Source organism: Ursus americanus, chromosome 4 (genome assembly GCF_024610735.1).
Source record: "Ursus americanus isolate L20-20 chromosome 4, mUrsAme1.1.p, whole genome shotgun sequence".
NCBI classification, from domain to species: domain Eukaryota; kingdom Metazoa; phylum Chordata; class Mammalia; order Carnivora; family Ursidae; genus Ursus; species Ursus americanus.
The window spans coordinates 21150897-21173949 of NC_142130.1; the positions used below are offsets into that span (position 1 = coordinate 21150897).

The 23053-nt window shown below is 43.1% G+C and overlaps 2 protein-coding genes across 5 annotated transcripts in view; one reads left to right on the plus strand and one right to left on the minus strand.

The window, feature by feature from the left end:
• The window catches only part of ABCC5 (ATP binding cassette subfamily C member 5), a 171674-nt gene extending 160218 nt beyond the window's left edge, over window positions 1-11456 (minus strand). For all 4 annotated transcript variants that reach the window (XM_045776643.2, XM_045776652.2, XM_045776651.2 and 1 more), the window contains exon 1: window positions 11323-11456. The gene's annotated coding sequence lies outside the window, so the exon portion shown is untranslated. The remainder of the gene's footprint in view (window positions 1-11322) is intronic.
• Window positions 11457-11534: 78 nt separating this feature from the next.
• On the plus strand, window positions 11535-20057 carry EIF2B5 (eukaryotic translation initiation factor 2B subunit epsilon). Its single transcript, XM_045776640.2, has 16 exons — window positions 11535-11779; window positions 12799-12923; window positions 13759-13944; window positions 14038-14215; window positions 14493-14573; window positions 14790-14867; window positions 15136-15448; window positions 16501-16646; window positions 16872-17013; window positions 17136-17237; window positions 17420-17527; window positions 17730-17820; window positions 18119-18242; window positions 18822-18947; window positions 19363-19473; window positions 19626-20057. The coding sequence occupies exons 1-16, from the start codon at window positions 11588-11590 to the stop codon at window positions 19683-19685; spliced, it is 2163 nt and encodes a 720-aa protein (XP_045632596.1). The 5' UTR covers window positions 11535-11587; the 3' UTR covers window positions 19686-20057.
• Window positions 20058-23053: the final 2996 nt, after the last annotated feature.

Sequence of the window (23053 nt, forward strand, 5' to 3'; positions counted from 1 at the left end):
CAACATCAATCTCATTGTACATCTCTGACAGAGCTCTTGGTGACCAGACACACGGTCAATGAGCAGTAACATTTTGAAAGAAATATTTTTTCCTGAGCAGTAGGTCTCAATAGTGTGCTTAAAATACTTAGTAAACAGATGTGTCATCCAGGCTTTGTTGTTCCATTTATAGAGCAAAAGTAGAGCAGATTTAGCATAATTCTTAAAGGCCTTAGGATTTTTGGAATGGTAAATGATCATTGGCTTCAACTTAAAGTCACCAGATGCATTAGCCCTTTATAAGAGAGACAGCCTGTCCTTTGAAGCTTTGAAGCCAGGCATTGACTTTTCCTCTCTAGCTACGAAAGTCCTAGGTAGCATCTTCTTCCAATAGAAGGCTGTTTCCTCTACCTTGAAAATCTGTTGTGTAGGGGAGCCATCTTCATGAATTATCTCAGCTACATCTTCTGGATAACTTGCTGCAGCTTCTGCATCAGCAATTGCTGCCATACCTTGTACATATGTGTTATGGAGATGGCTTTTTTCCTTACTCCACATGAACCAACCTCTGCTAGCTTCACATTTTTCTGCGGCAGCTTCCTTGCCTCTCTCAGTCTACACAGAATTGAGAAGAGTTAGGGCCTTGCTTTGGATTAGGCTTTGGCTTAAGGGAATGCTGTGGCTGATTTGATCTTCTATCCAGACCACTCAAACTTTCTCCATATTGGCAGTAAAGCTGTTTTACTTTCTTATCATTCATGTGTTTCACTGTAGTAGCACTTTTCATTTTCTTTAAGAACTTTTCAAAGATTTATTTATTTATTTATTTATTTGAGAGAGAGTATGTGTGTTTGCTCAGGGGAAAGGGGCAGAGGTAGAGGGAGAGAGAAACCCAGGCCGACTCCCCACTGAGTGCAGAACCCAATGTGGGGTTCAATCTTACAAACCTGAGATCACGACCCAAGCCGAAACCAAGAGTCCAACACTTAGCCAACTGCACCACCCAGGTGCTGCAAGAACTTTTCCTTTGCATTCATAACTTGGATAACTGTTTAGAGGCCCAGCTTTTGACCTGTCTCAGCTTTTGACATGCATTTCTCACTAAGCTGAATCATTTCCAGCTTTTGGTTTAAAGTGAGAGAAGTAGGACTCTTCCTTTCACTTGAACACTTAAAGGCCATTGGCCTAATTTCAATATTGTTGTGCCTGAAGTAATAGGGAATCCAGAGGAAAGGGAGAGAGACAGGCGTATATCCAGTTGGTGGAGCAATCAGAACATACACATTTATTAAGTTTGCCAACTTATATGGGCACAGCTTGTGGCACCCCAAGACAATTATAATAGCAACATCAAAGATCACTAATCACAGATCACCATAACAAATACAACCACGAAAAAGCGTGAAATATTGAGAGAATTACCAAAATGCGACAGAGACACAAAGTGAGTGAACACTGTTTGAAAAATGGTGCTGATAGGCTTGCTCGCATACGATTGTCATGAACCTTCAATTTGTAAAAAACAGTATCTGTGAAGTGCAATAAAGCTAAGCGCAATAAAATGAAGTATGACTGTAAATGAGTTCGGCAAGGTTATAGGATACAAAATCAATATACAAAAGGCATTATATTTATATGCATTAGCAATAAATAACCTGAAAATGAAATTAGAAATCATAAAAAACAAGACATTTAGGAATAAACCTAACAAAAGAAGTATAAGACTTATATATTGAAAACTACAAAACACTGCTGAAAAAATTAAAGAAGTTCTAAATAAATGGAAACATATATCATGTTCTAGACTTGGAAAACTTAATACATGAAGATGGCATTATTTCCCAAATTAACCTACAGATTCAACATAATCCTCATCAAAATCCTAGCTGCCTTTTTTGTAGAAATTGACAAGTTGATTCTAAAATTCATATGAGGGGCGCCTGGGTGGCGCAGTCATTAAGCGTCTGCCTTCGGCCCAGGGCGTGATCCCAGCGTTCTGGGATCAAGCCCCACATCGGGCTCCTCCACTAGGAGCCTGCTTCTTCCTCTCCCACTCCCCCTGCTTTTGATCCTTCTCTCACTGTCTCTCTCTCTCTCTGTCAAATAAGTAAATAAAATCTTTAAAAAATAAATAAATAAAATAAAATAAAACAAAATTCATATGAAAATGCAAGAGATTCAGAATAGCCAAAATAATTATGGAAGAGAACACAGTTGGTAGTCCTACACTTCCTGATTTCAAAACTTATTACAAACTAAAATAATCAAGATAGTGTGTTGCTGACAGAAGAACAGACATATATAGATCAATGAAATAGAATTTAGAGCTCATAAATAAACCCTAACATTTATGATTAATTTATCTTTTACAAAGGGACCAAGATAGGGGCGCCTGGGTGGCTCAGGTAGTTAACCGGCCAGCTCTTGATTTCAGCTCAGGTCATGCATGATCTCAGGGTCCCAGGATTGAATCCTGTGTAGGCTCTGCGCTCAGCCAGGAGACCGCTTGACGATTCTCTCCCTCTGCCCCTCCCCTCACTCACACTCTCCCTCTCTCTCAAATAAATAAATCTTTAAAAAAACAAAAACAAAAAAACAAAGGGACCAAGACAACTCAAAGTGGACAAAGAGGGGCACCTGGGTGGCTCAGTCAGCTAAGCATCTGCCTTCAGCTCAGGCCATGATCTCAGGGTCTTGGGATGGAGCCCCTGTCAAGCTCCCTGCTTATCAGGGAGCCTGCTTCTCCCTCTGCCTCTGCCCCTCCCCCTTGCTCCTGCTCTTGCTCACGCACTCTCTCTCTCTCTTTCTCAAATGAATAAAAAAAGCTTTAAAAAAATTAACTCAGGGGTAACTGGGTGGCTCAGTCAGTTAAGCGTCTGCCTTTGGCTCAGGTCATGATCCCAGGGTCCAGGGATGGAATAAACAATATCATATCTATGTATATGATCATATGTCATATGATATACACATGATATATATATGTATGTATGTGTAACTATTTTCAGAGGTGTTTTTAATTTCCAAATATATGGAATTTTCTTTATTATCTTCATGTTATTGATTTCTAACTTAATTACACTGTGGTTAGAAAACATGTTTCGTGTTGTTGTGAGTTCAAGTCCCATGTTGGGCTTAAGACTTTACATTAAAAAAAGGGGGAGGGTCTTTTTATGGGGTGCCTGGCTGGCTGGGTTGGAAGAGCATGTGACCCTTAATCTTGGGGTTATGAGTTTGAGCCCCACATTTGGTGTAGAGATTACTTAAATAAATAAAACTTAAAAAAAAAAAAAGGAAAATGAAAAAGAAAACCTGCTTGGTGTCAAACTATAATGTACACATGAATCCTCCGGGGATCTTGTCAAAATGCAGATTTTGACCCAGGAGATTTGGAGGGGGCCCAGAATTTTTACTTTTTTTTTTTTTTTTTTTTTTTTTTAGTAGGCTTCATGCCCAGTGTGGGCCTCAGACTCAGGACCCTGAGATCAAGAGTCACACAATCTACCAACTGAGCAGCCAGGTACCACTGAGCTTATACATTTCTAACAGGCTTTTACGTGATACTGAAGATGCTCTAAGGACCATACTTTTCAAGGAAAGGGTCTGTATAACACCAATTCCTTGATATCTGTTAAGATTTCCTTTATGTGTGGTTAATGTTCACAAACATTCCACAGGAATCTGGAAATAATGTGTATTATTGGGGCCCCTGGGTGGCTCAGTCGGTTGAATGTCTGTCTTTGGCTCGGGTCATGATCCCGGGGTCCTGGGATCAAGCCCTGCATCAGGATCCCTGCTCAGTGGGGAGCCTGCTTCTCCCTCTCCCTCTGCCTGCCACTCCCCCTGCTTGTGCTCTCACTCTCTCGCCTCTCTCTCTCTCTGTCAAAATAAATAAATAAAGCATTTTTTAAAAAATAATGTGTATTATTCCTTTACTGAATGGTGTTCTGTTTATATCTATTAAATCAATATAGTTAATTGTGATATTCAAGTCTTCTGTATCCTTATTCATTTATCTTTTTGATCTACCAAATACTGAGAGAGAGATTTAAAATCTTTTTTTTTTAAGATTTTTTATTTATTTATTCGACAGAGACAGAGACAGCCAGCGAGAGAGGGAACACAAGCAGGGGGAGTGGGAGAGGAAGAAGCAGGCTCATAGCAGAGGAGCCAATGTGGGGCTCGATCCCACAATGCCGGGATCACGCCCTGAGCCAAAGGCAGGTGCTTAACCGCTGTGCCACCCAGGCACCCCTGAAATATTTTACTACGATGGTGGATTTGTCAATTATTTCTTGTAGTTTTGTCAATTTTTACTTCATATGCTTTGAAGCTTCATTTTTAGGTGCACAGAATTTGAAATATTTTATCTTCCTGGCAAATTAAAGGTGACCATTTCAATTTCTAGTAAAATTTACCAACAGATTTGTTTTGAACAGTATTTGCCTGGTGTACCTTTTTTCATCTTTTTACTTTCAGCTTTTCTGAGTCCTTATGTTTAGATGTGTTGATTGTAAACAGTACATTGTTGAATTTTAGTTTTTGATCCAGTTTTCACATGAATAATAATATTTTAGAATGTTTGAACTCTAATCACCTTCCTGACTTATATGTACAGTTTAGCTCTTTCTTTTTTAACCCCCTCAATTAATTTTTTTTATTTTAATTTTTTTTTATTGTATTATGTTAGTCACCATACAGTACATCCCTGGTTTCCGATGTAAAGTTCGATGATTCATTAGTTGCGTGTAACACCCAGTGCACCATGCCATACGTGCCCTCCTTACTACCCCTCACTAGTCTATCCCATTCCCCCATCCCCCTCCCCTCCGAGGCCCTCAGTTTGTTTCTCATAGTCCATAGTCTCTCATGCTTCATTCCCCCTTCTGATTACCCCCCCTTCTTTATCCCTTTCTTCCCCTACTGAACTTCCTAGTTCTTATGTTCCATAAATGAGAGAAATCATATGATAATTGTCTTTCTCTGCTTGAGTTATTTCACTTAGCATTATCTCCTCCAGTGCCGTCCATGTTGCAGCAAATGTTGAGAATTCGTTCTTTCTGATAGCTGAGTAATATTCCATTGTATATATGGACCACAACTTCTTAATCCAGTCATCCGTTGAAGGGCATCTCGGTTCCTTCCACGATTTAGCTATTGTGGACAATGCTGCTATGAACATTGGGGTGCATATGGCCCTTCTCTTCACTACGTCTGTATCTTTGGTAACCCCCTCAATTTAGACATTGATATTATTTTATATCATCAATATTTGTTTAGATTTACTAACACATTTACAATTTTTTTTTTTACTAGATCTTCCACTCTGCATCTCAGACCTTTGTTCTGAAATTTTCTCCTTCTGCTTCAGGTATATTTTTTAACAGTGCTATTCAATATGCTGTTCAAAATGGTGGAAATAATCAATTTCTGCATTGTCCAATGTACAAGCTGCTGGCCATATGTGATTATTGAGCACTTGAAATGTGGCAATATACTCACTGAATTTTTTATTTTATAATTTTAATTTAAATAGCCATATGTGCCTAGTGGGTACTGCCCTGGACAGTAGAACTTAAGAAGTTCCATTTAAAAAGGTCTTTTGATGATTAATTGTATGTTTTTGTTGATCTAAAAATTTATGTATTTCACCCTTGTTCCTGAAAGAATTTCTCTGGGAAGGGAATTCTTGGCTGACAATATTTTCTCTTAACACTTTAAAGATGTTATGCTGGGGCGCTTGCGTGGCTCAGTCAGCTAAATGTCTGCCTTCAGCTCAGGTCATAATCCCAGGGTCCTGGGATCAAGCCCTACTTCGGGTTCCCTGCTCCATGGGGAGCCTGCTTCTCCTTCTCCCTCTGCCTGCTGCTCCCCCTGCTTGTGCTCGCTCTCTCTCACTCTGTCAAATAAATAAATAAAATCTTTTTTAAAATAGAATAAAATAAAATAAAGATGTTATGCTATTTTCTGGCTTCCATTTTTGCTCTAGTGAAATCAATCTAATTTTTGTTCCCCATTAGAAAATATATTTTTTCTCTCTGACTGCCTTTAATCTTTTTTTGTCTTTGGTGTTTTGCGGTTCTGCCACCAGTTAGTGCCTATGGTGTTACTAACATCCTCTGGCCCACCAGCCTCGGGATTTCCTTCTTGTCCAGGTATTGGGGAAGCTCTGGTTATTTCTCCAGGTAGGCTCTTTAGGAGGGAGTTATCACAGCAGAGCTGTTGGCACCTAGTGACCTGTCTCTATGGTAACCAAACATTCCAGTTTGCCAAGGACTGAGAGTTTCCTTGAGTCCAGGATGCAGGAATTTCAGTGCGAAAATTGGGATACTCCTGAACAACAGGGACAGTTGGTCACCCTATCTGCTTCCTCTCCTCCATACCACAACCCTCCCCCTCCAGGAGCATATATGTCCCTTGGGGGAGACTGAATAAAGAGCAGGTAAGGTATCATGTCACATTGTTCCTACTATCCCTGCTCCATCAGGATTCAAGACTCTGATAATCAAGCTGATCCATTAGCCATACTTTCTTTCTCTTGGCAATGCTGTCTCAAGAACCCTACTGGCTCTCTCCAGAGAGAGATGGCTCTCTCCCCATCCATGAAGCTCAAGCTCATGTCTTCAAGAAAACTGGTCTCAGGGGTGCCTGGGTGGCTCAGTCAGTTAGGTGGCTGCCTTCTGCTCGGATCATGATCCCAGGGTCCTGGAATTGAGCCCCGCATGGGGCTCCCTGTTCAGGAGGGATCCTGCTTCTCCCACTCCCTCTGCCTGCAGCTCTCTCTGCTTGTGCTCTCTCTCTCTCTCTCTCCCTGTCAAATAAATAAATAAAATCTTAAAACAAAACAAAGTACCTGAGTAAGTCTAAGACAATTGCAGAAAACGTTGGTGCACGACACAGCAATGACCTCTAGGGGGTGGTGGTGCCCAACTCCAGCACCTTATCAAGGCCCAGCCCAAGTAGAGTATATATGTGTCAATGACTTTTTCCCCTCTCCCTTCTTGTTTTGTTTCTTTTTTAAGATAGATTTTGTTTGTTTGTTTGTTTGTTTGTTTGTTTGTTTGTTTGTTTGTTTTAGAGAGAGAGAGTGGGAGAGCCTGCGTGCACATGCAAGCAGGAGATGGGGCGGAGGAAGGGAGAGAGGGAGAGAGAGAGAAGCAGACTCCCGGCTGAGCACGGAGCCCAAGAGTGGGCTCAATCTCACAGCTGGAGACCACAACTTGAGCAGAATCAAGGGCCTGATGCTTAATGGACTAAGCCACCCAGGCACTCCTTCCCTTAAGTTTTTGAGTGAAGTTTCTTTTGAATAATCCCAGCCTGTTTTGACTGAGCTATAGAAGGTTTATAGGATATTTTTTCCTCAACTCTCAGCCTGGAAGACAAAGGGGATTGTTATACCTATAGAAACTAGTTTTATCGCTGGAGGTGATAGTGAAGATTGGGGGGAGGACAGATAGGAGAGAACTCAGACCTTTAGTTATTCTGTCATTTTCTAACAAGCTAGGACATGAACAGTAAAAACTTCAGCTATCCTATAACACATTTAGAACCCTCAACTTTCAGAACAATGACTCCAGATCCAAAAGTAACTAGAAAAATAAACAACACTTGTGGCAGTGAACAATCGGCTCTGATTACTAAGCCACAAGTAACCCCAGCTGAGAAGCACAAAAGGCTCTAAGATTTACTGTCAAAGTGTTCTAATCCACCAGATTGATGCATGCAATCACCAGAGCCCTGACTCTTTAGCAATGCCTAGAAACGGCCAGCTCTGTGCATGTATCAAGGGTACTTGGCAGGGGACATATCCTACCATTATTTTGCCATCTCTGTAATAGAACCTAAAGAGGGAAAAAACGTGTCATTTAAAAGTTGAAAGAAAACATAGGAGAAAAACCTCATGACATTGGATTTGGCAATGATTTCTTGGATAAGACACCAAAAGTAGAGGTAACAACAACAACAACAAAAAAACCAGATAAATTGTACTTCACCAAAGTGAAAACTTCTGTGGATCAAAGGGCATTATCAACAGAGTGAAAAGGCAACCCATGGAATGGGAGAAAATATTTGCAAATAATATATCCGGTAAGAAATGGATATCCAGAATATATAAAGAACTCCTACAACTTAAAAAAAATTTTTTTTTAGTGGTCAAATAGACCATTTCTCAAAAGATACACAGCAGACATTAATAGACCAGAATGCTGGTTGCCAGAGCTGAGGACAGATGGGAATGAGGAGTTATTGTTTAATGAGCACAGAGCTTTAGTTCTGCAACATGAAAACAGTTCTATGGATGGATGGTGATGACAGTAGCACAACAATGTGAATGGCGTTAACACTACTGAACTGTGCGCTTAAAAATGGTTAAGATGGGAAATTTTATATTCTGTGTATTTTACCACAGTTAAAAAAACAAAACAAAAAAACCCATGAGCCTCAGCTTGGGAGAGCCTGAAATTACTTTTATGTATTTGCTTAAAGTTGTCTCATCAGACTCTCACTTACTGACTAGCAACAACCAGCCAGTCATTCAGCAAATATTTCTTGAGCATGTGCCATGTGCCAAGTATTCCTCTAGACACCTGGGATACAGTAGTGAATAAAACAGATGGAAAGCCCTGATTTTCACAGAGAAATTTACATTCGAAACTGATATTCAAGACCCATTTTGAAACCGTATTGCTGATACATTTAATTTACAAAAAGAACCAGAACTGATAGTTGACCAAAGAAATACAAATGGTCTTTTAACATGTGAAACGATGTTCAACATTTCTCAAAATAAGAGAAATGAAAATTAAAACGACACTTCTTTTCCCTCTATGGATTGGCAGAAACTCCGAATTGTTGACAACATACTCTGTTGGTGAGGCTGTAGGGAAAGTACTCCCATACATAGCTGTTGTAAGGACAAAAAGATACATTTTCCATGGATAGCAATTATGTAACAATTAAACAATTAAGCCTCAGCAGGCTTCCCAGTGAGTTCAACAGCATATCATTTGCCATGGGAATTATATCCAATTTGAACCACTCTTCTTTAAGAAGGTATTCTAAGAAATGAATGCAAATTTATAAAGATATCAATAGGAGGATGCTTGTTGCAGCATCACCTGTAATAGCAAAACTGCACCAAAAAATTTAAAAAAAAAAATCTGAACGTTTATCAACACACTCTCTTTCAAACAAAAAAACAAGATCTTTGGAAAAGGAAAGAAAATTTTTTAAAAACAATAACTCCCCATTTCCTTGTCCCAGCCAGCCCCTAGCAACCACAATTCTATCTCTAATCGCTCTTCTACATACCTCATATAAATGGAATCATACAGTATTTGTCTTTTTGTGACTGGCTTATGTCATTTAGCATAATGTCCTCAAGGTTCATCCATGCTATAGCTTATGTCAGAATTTCCTTCCTTTTTAAGGCTGAATAATATTCTGTCACATGTATATCTCATATTTTGTTTATCCACTTATTTGTCAATGGACATTTGGTTTGCTTTCCATGTTTTAGCTATTGTGAATAATGATGCCATGAACATGGGTGTATAAATATCTGAGTCCCCATTTTCAGTTTTTTGCGTTATATATCCAGAAGTAGAATTGCTGAATCATATTGTAATTCTATATTCAATCTTTTGAAGAACCACTGTCCTGTTTTCCACAGCGGCTATACTGTTTTACATTCTCACCAATGGTGTACAAGGATTCCAATTTCCCCACATCCTCACTAACACTTGTTATTTTCTGTTTTGTTTTGGTTTGGTTTTTTGATAGTGGCCATCCCAATGGATGTGAGATGACATCTCATTGCACTTTTGATTTGTAATTCCCTAATGTTTAGTGATGTTGAGCATTTTTTCATGTACTTTATTGGCCATTTGTATATTTTTTTTTGAAAAATGTTTATTCAAGAACTTGACACATTTTTGTTTGGATTGTTGTTGTTGTTGTTGTTGTTGTTGTTGAGTTGATTAGGTTTTGAAGCAAATATTCTCTCTGGGACCCATCCATTAAAAACCTCATCTATCCAGTTACCTGTCTACAGAATTAGAAGGCCTGGATTTATCACTCACCACTTTCCTGGATCACAAGAGTCATTTAAAAATGTCTAAAATTGGACCTACTTTCCATATGCTTCACCACCACCACTACCAGCATCACCCCACCTCCGTGTGTGCATGCACCCACAAATCACTAGTCCAATTTGGTCATCCTTTTTTTTTTTTTTTTCTCTCTCTCTCTTTCTGCCTATGGATTTGTAGGACAGTAGAACACCATTCTCTTCTATGTACATAAATTTAATCAAAAACTTTTACTGAGTTGCCTTCTGCCTCTCCTTCTCCAGGCTAAATTTTCTAAAATCCTTAAGAAATGGTTTTTGCCCAGCACTCTCTCATTCACTAGTATGGGGAAGAAATGAAAGATCTCCCTGGTCCTACGTGGAAACAACAAATCTAAGCTTTCTGAACCTCACATCCCAACACGCAACGTTTGCAGAAACTTTGCACGGTAAGCGATGGAATTCGGACCGTTCTGGGCAGAAAGGGCGCCGGTGCCTTGCTGGAAAGCTCCTGACCTACAAATGACGCCCGAGTACCGGGAACCCACGGTCTGGCTCCTCAGCAGGCCTGGTTTTCTCCCTGCAACCACCGCCTTTTGCCCCAATCCTCCAGCATCTCCCGAGCCTAGGGCTTTGCGCCTCTGTGCTCGCAGCTGCTTCCGCCTCCAAGGCTTAACTCCAGTCTCACTCAACTTTATGGTGTTCTTGGATGCACCTCAACTCCACTCTAAGACAGAGTAGGGTTTCAATAAATGCTGATAGGCCGAATGAACGAAGAAATGAAGAACTCATTAAATAATTTTTATCCCTACATAACTTGGCAGAAAGACTGTGGAACTATGAAGTGGGACAGATCGGGTTCCAATACCAGTTCTTCCACTTGGTAGCAGGGGGAAGTTTACCCCTCTGAGAGTTCAAGAAACGAACGAATGAATAAGATGTTCAGGCAGAAACGTGTGAAGAATTAAATGACTTAATGCTTGTATCGTCAAACCTGGCCACCAGAATTACTACTCTCCCTACTCTACCACGTTCTGTATTTAGGCAGACTGTGAGTCTCCTGAGGGAAGGGGATGTCTGACTGGATTCTGAGCTCCCCAAGGTGCCGGGTCACATTTAAGTGACTAGAATGTAGATGGAGGACTACAATTGTTAACAAGCTCCGGGCAAGGAAGATTACATATTCTGAATGGATCTGGCCCCTTCGCAGAGACCCCAAGTCCTGCCACCCCTCAAGAATCTCAGCTTGTTCGCGTACAAATGAAGGCCTACTATACCTGCAAATCGAGTCTGTGGTCCATAGGACTCCACCCCACCCGCGCCTCAAACCGCGGAGCCAGCCGGCGGCGCACAGCTTGCTCCTCCCAGCTCACACCTCAGCCAGGGCCGGGGCCTAGGGTACACGCCTGCGCACTGCTCTCTCCTCGTCTCCTCCCTCCCTCCCCTCTTTAGTCCAACGCGTTTCGAGCGCTGGGCCCTTTTTGTCCCCTACTGCGAGCGGTGTCAGTTTCCGTGCGGAAGTGGTGGCCGTGAGGGAAGAAGATGGCGGCGACTGCCCCTGGTGCGGTGGCTAATCGGGCCAACAAGCGCAGCGGCCCTGGGCCGGGAGGCGGCGGCAGCGGCGGCGGGGGAGCCAAAGGGACGGAGGAGGAACCGCCGCCGCCGCTGCAAGCAGTTCTGGTAGCAGATAGCTTCAATCGCCGCTTCTTCCCCATCTCCAAGGACCAACCTCGGGTGAGCGTCGCACGCGAGAGCAGCCAGAGGGCCCGAAGGTGGCCGGGCTAGAGCAGGTTATCCTTTCGGCTGCCTAGTGAGGAGTGCTCTGGTAGATAGGCACTCGTAGTCCTGGCCACCTGAGGTTGGAAGGCATGCAGAGGGCTAAATGTAGAAGCAAAGCTTTACACGGGGATTCAATGCCTCAAACGGAAGCTGTGATGCCTGTAATTGTGCAGTGGTAAAAGATCCCTGGGTGTATGGGAACGATACTTCCTTTTGCCTGCAAAAGGGAAGTCATATGCCTAGGAAAAAAAGGAGACTGGTAACAGTCTAATCCCATAGTAACAGAGGTCTTGAATCTCGGAGGGTGTGCTTTTTTTCTTTCTTTCTAGGTTTTAATGACAGCCGGTGCCATCTGTCAAAAGGAGGACAGAACAGGTTTAGTAGCTGGTTGGCTACAGCCAACCCGTATTGTCTAGATGCTGGGGAATTGAACCGAGTTAATTTTAGGGATTGCTGGGTCGTTCAACAGTCCCCAGTTCAGTCAAAGACAGGGAGCTGCATTCAGTTCAGGAAAAATCCTAACTCCCCCACTCCTCCCAAAAAACCTAATGGCTGTTCATTTGGGACAAGTGATGGGGTTGGCTAGCCTCTGACTCCCATTAAAAAGGGATCAAGGAAGGAAATTTTAAGGGGAAAATGCCCTTTTCATTGCTTAAGTTTCTGGAGATATGATTGATTTTTAGTATTTTCGTTTGCCAAGGTGGCCAGCTGTTCTGTAGCAGCTATGTCCAGTGCTAAGCAAATAGATTCCGTGCTTACTATTAGATTCTCACTGTAGATTCTTGTGCTTAGATGATGCCATGAACATCAAAGGCAGGGGCCCGATTACTTTTAACTTGAAAAGATAAAGTAAAACAATGGTGTTTGGAAACACTGGTAGGGAATTATAAAATGTGCTTAAGTGGAGGAAAGAATAGTATCCAGAGGCCCTTCCTGGATTGAAGACTTCAGACTTTTCATCTTCTACCCTCCAGGTCCTGTTGCCCCTGGCCAATGTGGCACTAATAGACTACACTCTGGAATTTCTGACTGCTACAGGTGTACAGGAAACCTTTGTCTTTTGTTGCTGGAAGGCTGCTCAAATCAAGGAACATTTACTGTAAGACTCTGCAACTTTTCTTTCCATGTTTCACTATTTTTTCCAGTTTCCTTAGGATGGTTGTAACTAAATAAGGGGAAATTCTGAGGGAAAAAAATATATCTATTTGGATTCCATCATAAGAACTAAGGGCCTTCTCTTCACTTATCAGGAGGTGAGCAGCTAAAGTTGTAACAAAGATTAAAGAACAGCATTTGGATTTTTTCTGAATCTTACAAAGTTTGGTCCCATAGGTTTTGCTTTTATTCAATGGCTCTGGTATGGAAGTTACAAGAGTAACATCTTTGTTTTTCCACTGAGCTTCTAAATATTGAGCTCTTACTCATCTTTGTATTCCCAGTGCCTACCTTAGTACAAAGTACATAGTAAACAATTAACACATGTTTGATGAAATCTTCTTGAAAAAGAGTGAATATCAGAATTAATGAAGTTCAGGGTAATAAAGACTGGGATATTAGTATGGTGTCCTTTAGACAGTTTCTAAATTTGGTTTGGACTTTGGATGGCAAGAAGTGGCATGGAAAGTGTGTTCCCAGGATATTTTGTATACTCTAAATCTCAGCAGGATTTTGAATTCAAATCCATGTTAGGGGATAGGTGTCAGGGAATGGAGAAGAAATAACCATGTTTCTCTAACCCATAAAACAAGACTGGTGACACAGGATGCTGAAACCATTAATTATAGTTCATAAATCTCTTTGAAGTAGAGGAGGCTGTCAGGAACCCAGAAAAGCCATAGAGCAGGGGTGTGAATGTTGAATGGGTGAGCAAAATAGGGAAACTCTACATGCTCTTTATGCTTGATTTGCTCATTCCCCTCATCCCCTTCCTTTAGGAAATCCAAGTGGTGCCGCCCTACATCCCTCAATGTGGTTCGAATAATTACGTCAGAATTATATCGATCACTGGGGGATGTTCTCCGAGATGTTGATGCCAAGGCCTTGGTGCGCTCTGACTTCCTTCTGGTGTATGGGGACGTCGTCTCAAACATCAATATTACCAGAGCCCTGGAAGAACACAGGTCAGGATGGGAAGGTGGTAGGGACAAAGGGTTTGTGACCAGCAGAGCCCTAAGACTGCTGTTTTGCTCCTCTCTCCCTCCTATACTTTATAGATTGAGGCGGAAGCTAGAAAAAAACGTATCTGTGATGACAATGATCTTCAAAGAATCCTCCCCTAGCCACCCAACTCGTTGCCACGAGGACAATGTGGTAGTGGCTGTGGATAGTGCCACAAACCGGGTTCTCCATTTCCAGAAGACCCAAGGCCTTCGACGGTTTTCTTTTCCTCTGGTGTGTGGGTATCTGGGGTCCTTGAGGTGGGAGAGTTATTGGCTTCAGCAGGAGACAGGTGAAAGTCCTTATACTGGGTGCCTGGGTGGCTCAGTCGGTTAAGCATCTGCCTTCAGCTCAGGTCATGATCTCAGGATCCTGGGCTTGAGCCCCCATCAGGCTCCCTGTTCAGCAGGAAGCCTGCTCCTCCCTCTGCCCCTCCCCCTGTGCTCTCTCTCTCAAATAAGTAAATAGAATCTTAAAAAAATAATAAAATCTTGATACCTTCTCCCCACAGAGTTTGTTCCAGGGCAGCAGAGATGGAGTAGAGATTCGCTATGATTTACTGGACTGTTATATCAGCATCTGCTCTCCTCAGGTGAGCTTTTCAGGCCCAGGGATGCACATCCAAAGAGTAGAACTTTGAGTTCCACAGTAAATAGGTGCTGTCATACTGATTCCAGTAGCCCATTGGGAACCTTTTTGGGATTCTGGCCTTTGTCCAACTATCATAGGGTCTGATAGGTCTGTAGGGACTTATTTTTGTTTCCAGAGGATAGCACTCACCTTGGCCCCACCCAACTTCCCCCCACAGGTGGCTCAACTCTTTACAGATAACTTTGACTACCAAACTCGAGATGACTTTGTGCGAGGCCTGTTAGTGAATGAAGAGGTAAGAAAAGGCTCCTGGGCCTCTTTAGAAGAGGGCTATGATAGTATCCCAGGCTGATAACTTTTGGTCCCATTTTGTGTTTTACTGAGCCTTAGGATGAAGGAAAAGAGCTGCAGCAGAGAGGGAATCAGACACAAAGAAAAATTTTGTCCATTTGGCTATGACATTGAGGGGCAGATGGGAACTTAAGGTTAAAAAGAGTTGTACCTGGGTGTGTTCTTCCTCTTTTACTTGCTTGGGGTACCTCCCTTTCCTTCTCCTCATTCAGATCCTAGGAAACCAGATCCACATGCATGTGACAACTAGGGAATATGGTGCCCGGGTCTCCAACCTGCACATGTATGCGGCAGTCTGCGCTGATGTCATCCGCCGATGGGTCTACCCTCTCACCCCAGAAGCAAACTTCACTGACAACACAACCCAGAGCTGCACTCATTCCCGACATAACATTTACCGAGGGTCTGAAGTCAGCCTGGGCCATGGCAGCATCCTGGAGGAAAACGTGCTTCTGGGTTCTGGCACTGTCATTGGCAGCAATTGCTTTATCACCAACAGTGTCATTGGCCCTGGCTGCCACATCGGTGAGCACAGGTGGGGAAGTCAGGGTGATCACCCGAGGAGCAGGAACCCGGGAGGGTGGAGGCGGGTAAGAGAAGGATACAGAGGGACAGTCCCTGAGAATAAGGAACTAGAGTGGCTACCTTAATATAGGAGGGAATGAGGATGTGAAATTTGTGGCCTTTAATTTGTGGCCTGTGAGCCTCTTATTGGGTGACTCTTCGCATTCCAGAGTACCCTATTCACATTCAGGACCAAGTGGATAATTAACATGCAATCATAATATCTGTGTGGTGCCTTGCAGTTTACAAAGGGCTTTTGCATACATTGTTTCATTTATCCTCACAAAAACCTTGTGAAGTAAGTATTATTTATCTCCAGTTTATAGCCAAGCAAACAGGCTCAAAGAGGCTATCTCCCTCACGGTCATAGCTAATGAGAGGTGGTGCTAGAACTTGAATCTAAGTATTCTAAGACCATTGTTCTTTTTACTCAAACATACCTGCCTGGTTGGCCTCTTGGTAACTCACTTTAGTTGTAGGAATGTGGTGCTCCTAATGGAACTGCCTCTTTAAAAGAACAATAAGATTCTAATTCTGAAACGTACGAGAAGAGGGGTTCCTGGCTGGCTCAGTTGGTAGAGCATATAACTCTTGATGTTGGGTTTGTGAGTTTGAGCCCCACGTTGGGTATAGAGATTACTTAAACTCTTTAAAAAAATAAATTAAAATGTACAAGAAGAGATGGGAAATTTTAGTTCTACTTCTAGATATGTGGATATGATTCTAATAAGGTTCTTGAGTTCAAGGGGATCCCCATATATCTTGAAGGTTCTCAGGTTCTGAAGTCCGGTATGTAGTCTGTGATTGTTGTAAACCTGGTGGAGGATGGTCATGCTAACCACTGTTCTATGCTCAGGCTGGAGTGTAGAGGGGGAGAGGGTGTTTCTGGTGAATTGGGGGATGGAGTATCAGAACTGGGTGGGAGCCGTGCTGGTATCAGTCAGCCCTGTCCTCCAGGAATGGCCCTGGTCTGGAATCCTGAGTGACCAGGAGTACTTCCTGTCCTGAGCCAGGTGATAACGTGGTGCTGAACCAGGCCTACCTGTGGCGGGGTGTCCAAGTAGCTGCTGGAGCGCGGATCCATCAGTCTCTGCTCTGTGACAATGCTAAAGTCAAGGAACAAGTTACACTGAAGCCACGCTGTGTCCTCACTTCCCAGGTGAGACCTGCTCAGTATTGCACAAAGACCCCAAACTGAGTAGTGGTCATGCTGAGCCAGAGGGTCTTTATGTCCACCCATGATCCAGCCCTGAACTGAGAGTCCAAATCCAGTGGATTCATGTGTCTTCTAGTTAGCTTAGTAAAAATCACTCCCATTGTCAGGATCTACCATTCCCCAACACACTAATGAAGCTGTGCCACCCACTCTTTTTGTGTCCGCTAGGTGGTAGTGGGCCCAGACATCACGCTGCCTGAGGGCTCGGTGATCTCTTTGCACCCACCAGATGCAGAGGAGGATGAGGATGATGGCCAATTCAGTGACGATTCTGGGGCTAACCAAGAAAAGGAGAAAGTGAAGCAGAAAGGTGTGAGGTTAATCAGGTGTGGGGCATCTGTGTGTCTCTCTGCCCCACGGGAAAACCAGTGTTTCCGCCTGAAGGGATTGTGCTTCTCCTGTGTGTTCACTAAAGATCACTGCCTTTTTCAGGTTACAATCCAGCAGAAGTCGGAATTTCTGGCCAGGGCTACCTCTGGAAAGCTGCAGACATAAACGTGGAGGAGGAAGAGGAACTACGACAGAATCTGTGGGGTGAGCTAGGCCTTATTCCTGTCACCACCACCAACCCCCAAGTCAGAATATTTTGATGACAAGTGAATGCTTCAGAATCTGACTTGTTCGTTACATTCTTCATTCAGACAGCTCAGATAAATTCCTCTCTGTCAACAGCTCTTGCCTTACTTTTCTTTTTTCTCACCCTTATGGGTTCTCAGGACTCACAATCAACGTGGAAGAAGAGAGTGAAACTGAAAGTGAGCAGAGTATGGATTCTGAGGAGCTAGACAGCCGAGCAGGCTCCCCACAGATGGATGACATCAAAGGTAATTGGCCAGGAGATTTCCCAGGGAAATCCAGCAGTGTCCTGGGACAAGAGAAGAAAACCTCCAGTTTACTCTTTGTCTAGATCAACTAGTCAAAGACTTGTGTTTCTCCCAGAAGGGTTTGGTATAAAGTCAGGACTGGAGAACTTAAAGCATTCTGGAGTGTTATTGGTTCATGAACTTATTTGTGCTTTGATTGCAGTGTTCCAGAATGAAGTCCTGGGAACACTACAGCGGGGCAAGGAAGAGAACATTTCTTGTGACAATCTAGTCCTAGAGATCAACTCTCTCAAGTAAGAGCAGCCCTCCCTCTTCTCCTCTTCTCTGGGTAATCCCAGCAGGTAGACGTTCTCTCCTGTTTCTTTCCCAAATAGGAACCGATTCCCTCAGCATCCCAGATGGGCAAGGCCAGTAGCATTAGGAGCAAGGAGAGCATTAGGTTCTGGCCTCAGCACAGACTTCCCCCTGCCAAAGCCCTCCCCTTGCATGTTGTTCCAGCCGACTTCTCACCCAGTGTCCTGCCAAAGTCATAATCCTACCGCAGGCTAAAAGGCCAGTGAAGGCCCTTGTGTCAGCCCTGTCTCCCCACAGGTATGCCTACAACATAAGCCTAAAGGAAGTGATGCAGGTACTGAGCCACGTGGTCCTGGAGTTCCCCCTGCAACAAACGGATTCCCTGCTGGACCCAAACCGTTACTGTGCCCTGCTGCTTCCTGTGAGCAAAAATCGGGGCTGGGTACAAGGGATTGGGTGGAGGCAGATCCACGTCCTTGCCATGTTTCACTTTAAAGGATATAGGGAGTAGAAGGTCTTATTGTGGATATGTGTTACTTGTGGTTCCTTTCTCCTTGCCTTTGGATGCAGATTGGGTACTAGAGCAGGCGTGGCTGGTCCAGAGGAGTCAAGTTAGGTTCAATACTGAGCGCTCTTTGAGACTCCAGGGTTCAGACCATGCTAGACCCTAAAGGTACGCCCAGAATAGACCTGGACTTTTACATTCTCCGACTGAAATAATTTGACCCAGAAAGAGATCAACCTTTAGGCTGGTAATAGGTATTTTGAGGCAGCCTGTAGCACCCGACCTCCTTTCACTTTCCCTGGGAAATCTCTTCTTTCTCGCCAACGCTGACTGCCAGCAACTCCCAAGTCCCTCTGACATGATTCCTCAGGCCTATATCATTTCCCTCTTGTTTGCTCATATCCTGAAAGTCCCACGTTTTCAATATTGTTTGCTATCGGGATATAGGTGCATGCTCAGGAATATATTGCGTCTCTCTTCTCCTTTCTTCCGTAGCTGCTCAAGTCCTGGAGCCCTGTTTTTAGGAACTACATAAAGCGTGCAGCTGATCATTTGGAAGCATTGGCAGCCATTGAGGACTTCTTCCTGGAACATGAAACTCTTAGTACTTCCATGGCCAAGGTGAATACCACCTTAAGCCCCAGAGTTCTGGATTTGCTTTGAAACAGACCTTGGCTACCTCCATGGAGACACAAAACAGGCTGACATGAATCCAGTATGAGATTTGATTAATAGCACCATCCACCCCTATTGTGCTGATTGCTGGGATAGTACAGCTGGGAGCCAGGCTGGTAAGGCAGCCATTTGGGGATTATCCTGGGGACCCAGCAATAGTTCCAGAAGTTATACCTGTCCCAGTAGCAGAGTGAAAAACTCATTTTTTGCCTGTTTTAAAAGCAACTGCTTGATGTTTTAAAGGAAGCCGACAATCTGATAGAGAGAGGTGTTAAGATCTTGCCTCCTCTTCCTCTGTTGTCTGTTATATCTTGCTGGATTCTGCAAGATCCCTGAGATCTCTTCTGCTGGCTTTCTGCAGGTACTCATGGCTTTGTACCAGCTGGAGATCCTGGCTGAGGAAACAATCCTGAGCTGGTTCAGCCAAAAGGATATGACTGACAAGGGCCGGCAATTGCGCAAGAACCAACAGGTGAGACAGGCCTCCCTCTTGTCACCACGGTGGTTGTTTGGTCCCCTGGCTCTTGGCGAGAGACTCCAGGGGGTTGGTCCCTGAGACTCTGTGGCTGTTAAAGCTGTTTATATGCCCCTCCCTCAGTAGCTCTCCACTCTGCTTCCTTACAGCTGCTGAGGTTCATCCAGTGGCTAAAAGAGGCAGAAGAGGAGTCATCTGAAGATGACTGAAGTTGTACTGCCTGCTTCTGTGGGTGTGGTTGATAGCCCTCCTGGCTTCTGGGCCAGAGCAAATGAGACGCTAGTTGCAGAAGGATGAGTGACCACCATCCAAGCTGAGACTTAAAGGAGCAGAGGCTGGAACTACAGTATTCTTCCCACCGCCAGCAACCATGTGCCTCCCATCCTGACCACGGAGTTGGGAAAAGGGAAGTTGGGCTGCAACGAAGCTCTGCCTAAGGAGGAGCAAGGCAGGCCCTGCAGTTAGAGGAAGCCTAGAGAAACAGTTTTGTGCTCTGGCTTTCCCTCAGGGAACAGCAGAGAGCAGCTGGCCCTTTCTGCTGCTTGTATCTATTAATATTAAAAAAGAGAGAGGGGGATGTATTTGGTTTCTCTCCAACTCTGACTGATCAGCTCTTGATGTAGGTGGCCAAAGAGTTGAACCTGGCAGCTTTTCCCTAACAGCTGGGGGAGAGGGAGAAGTGGGGTGTTAACAACCACTAGGTGGTACTGTGGTGCCTTGCTAATTGACCATTGCCTGGTTCATGGGTAGTGAGAGGCCTAGATTCTTTTCCAGTCTCTGTGGACCAATTTGTGGTCCTGGAGTGGTGTGCCTGAACCTATTTCCATAGAGAGTCCAAGTCCAAACACTTTCCTGCCAGAGGGTGATGATCCAAGCATATGTAAAGTCCACTAACCAACTGCCAGTCCCTCACATGTTTTATCCAGTTGACCAAGTACTACTATCAGGGAAGCTGGGATATTCAGCATCTTCAAGATAAGGAAGTTTGCTTAAGGTCTCAAGACTCTTAAGAGGAGTAAAGCTAAGGACTTGAATCTCATAATCAAGAATTCTTTCTGTTTCACCATATTCAGTGTCTCAGTGAAGGGAAATTGCCTCCAGAGGCAAATATAACCCCAAGCCAGCCATGGGTATCCTAAGAACAGAGGAAATCTTATGAAATGGGCTTTCCCTAATATTGAGAGAGTGTTTATTATATGATAAGCATTTTGTTAAATACTTTCATGTGTTTAGCTAAACTTCACAGTAAATGATGTAGGTCATATCCGGATTTTCAGACGAGGAGCCTAGTGTTCAGAGATGTCCCATAACTGGTCATTGATAGAGCCATGTTTGAGTTTGCCATTTTGCTATATAGTCTCCTTTAACCTCAACTATGAGACATGCCGTCTGTCTCATCTTTTTTAGCTCTGTTGTCGTCCTAAAACCCTTACCCTATTGACATTTAAACTGTGGCAAATTTTACTGGTAACAATTGGCCCTCCTGAACATCACAGATAAAATGGTTGCCAATGTTCATTTTATTTGGATAGAAAGGAGTAAGCTAAGGGCAGTGATACTGAATTGTGCTCGGGTGTGAGGGGCATTACTGGGTATTTCTAAAGAGGAAAAAACAGCTTATTTTACTTTTCTTATTTAGTAAATCTCAGTTTTTGCTTTTCAAATACAGGACCTAGTGTCTAGAGGGCATATGAAGGTTATGGCATGGACTACTAGGAGCCGTTAAATACAAAAAACTTATAGGGCACCTCTGATTTGTACCTAATGGGTGGCGGGGATCAGAGGTGGCCTATAGAACTTTTCAGAAAGAAGAGATTCCTTCCAGTGGAGTAATTAGGGAAGGCTTACAGGATTGTGACACCTGAGTGGCCTAAAAATCGAAAGGAGTAGAAGGGGACTTTAAAAGCAAAGCAAAGGGTTTCCATTTAAATATGATACATTAAACACGTGGGTTTTTTTACTTTTTCCAAAACCCCATTTAAATGCTAAAGGAATTCTTCAAAAAGGGCCCATAATTCAATAAAGAAAACCGGAGGTGATCACAATGAATGAGAGACATTGACATTTTGAAAAAGAAAAATAAATGAAAGAGCGAAAGTTGACTTAGCAGAATGAGATGGGTTCTATCTGCTGAGGTGGTTATTAACAAGCAAACCCAATGTACCCTTTTAAACCCAGAAAAGGCCCCCCCAGAGGAGATAAGGATCGGTTACTAACAGGGTGGGGTGGAGAGGAATCAAAGATCTATAAAAGAAAAGGCCTCCTGGGTCTCTATCTCCTCTGCTTTAGCCAGGTGATTACCCCTACTCTCCTGCAAGAAGTGGGAGATTAGTCTCTGGAGAAATGGTGGGGAGGAAGTTATCAAGTATTATGAAGTTTTCCTAAATCTGAAGGTCTTGAGTTTTCAGACTGACAGAGCTCATGAGTGCCCAGTAGAATGAATGAAATATCCCCATGAAATTTCAGAACCTTAGGGAAGAGGTATTCGAGCCTCTGGACTCAAGAGCAGACATGGGGATGGGGGTGAGGGGCTAGATTGGAAATGAGGGATTAAGTGAAAGTGTATGAGGGCTCTGAATATCAGCACGCACCAGGCAAAAACAAACTGAAAAACGGGGATGGGGGGAGACTTTAAATACTTACCTTTTTTGTTTCCTCAAAACAAAAAGCCATCTTCACCCCCACTTGATCACCCTACAGTGAAACCTGTTAGTTAATAAGCCCTGTACGTGGGGGCTGGCTCGGTGGAATGTGTGACTCTTGATCTTGGGGTTGTGGATTCAAGCCCCATTTTGGGTATAGAGATTATTTTTTAAAATTAAAATTAAAAAAAAAAAAAAAAAACCCTGTACCTGGACAGAGCTTCCAATCAGTTTTTTTAGTATATTGCTCTTAAATGTGAATAGACCACCAATGGCCCGCAAACGTTTGAGGAAACTTCCAGTGCAGAAGGTGGAGACCAACCAAAACTGAAATCAAGGAAACAATGAGAAAGTAGGGAGTTTTTGCAAACCTCAGGGCAGGGGGAAGCTATAATTATTCTTAAAACTCAAAAAGGGAAGATACTGTGTCTATGAAAAAAGTACTGTGAAAAGGAAGAATTGGATAACAAGGTTTTTAGAAATTAAAAATAAGTAAATGATTTCCTACTGAGAATTGGAGGACTAGAGACCTGAATAGGATGGAGACCATATCCATCCTTATGTAGTTGAATTTTGAATTGTAAATATTTTACCTATCCAATTGGATAAGGGAAAGGTTGGAAATGTCAAGAAAATCTTGCAAAAAAAGGTGCAGTTATTTAAAAATAAAAGGGAATGGATGATAAAGGAGAAAAAAAATCAATCTAGAAGGGCCAACATCTTACAGGAGTTGTAAAAAGAACAGGAAAAATGGTAGTGATGTTATTAAATCATTCAAGGAAATATTGTTGAACTTCTAGATGGAAAGGGCTTATCAAGTGCCTAGCACAGTAAATTAGCACCAAGACGTATCACCATGAAATTTCAGAACCCCAGGAAGCCTGGGTGGCTCAGTCAGTTAGGCATCTGCTCAGATTGTAATCCCAGGGTCCAGG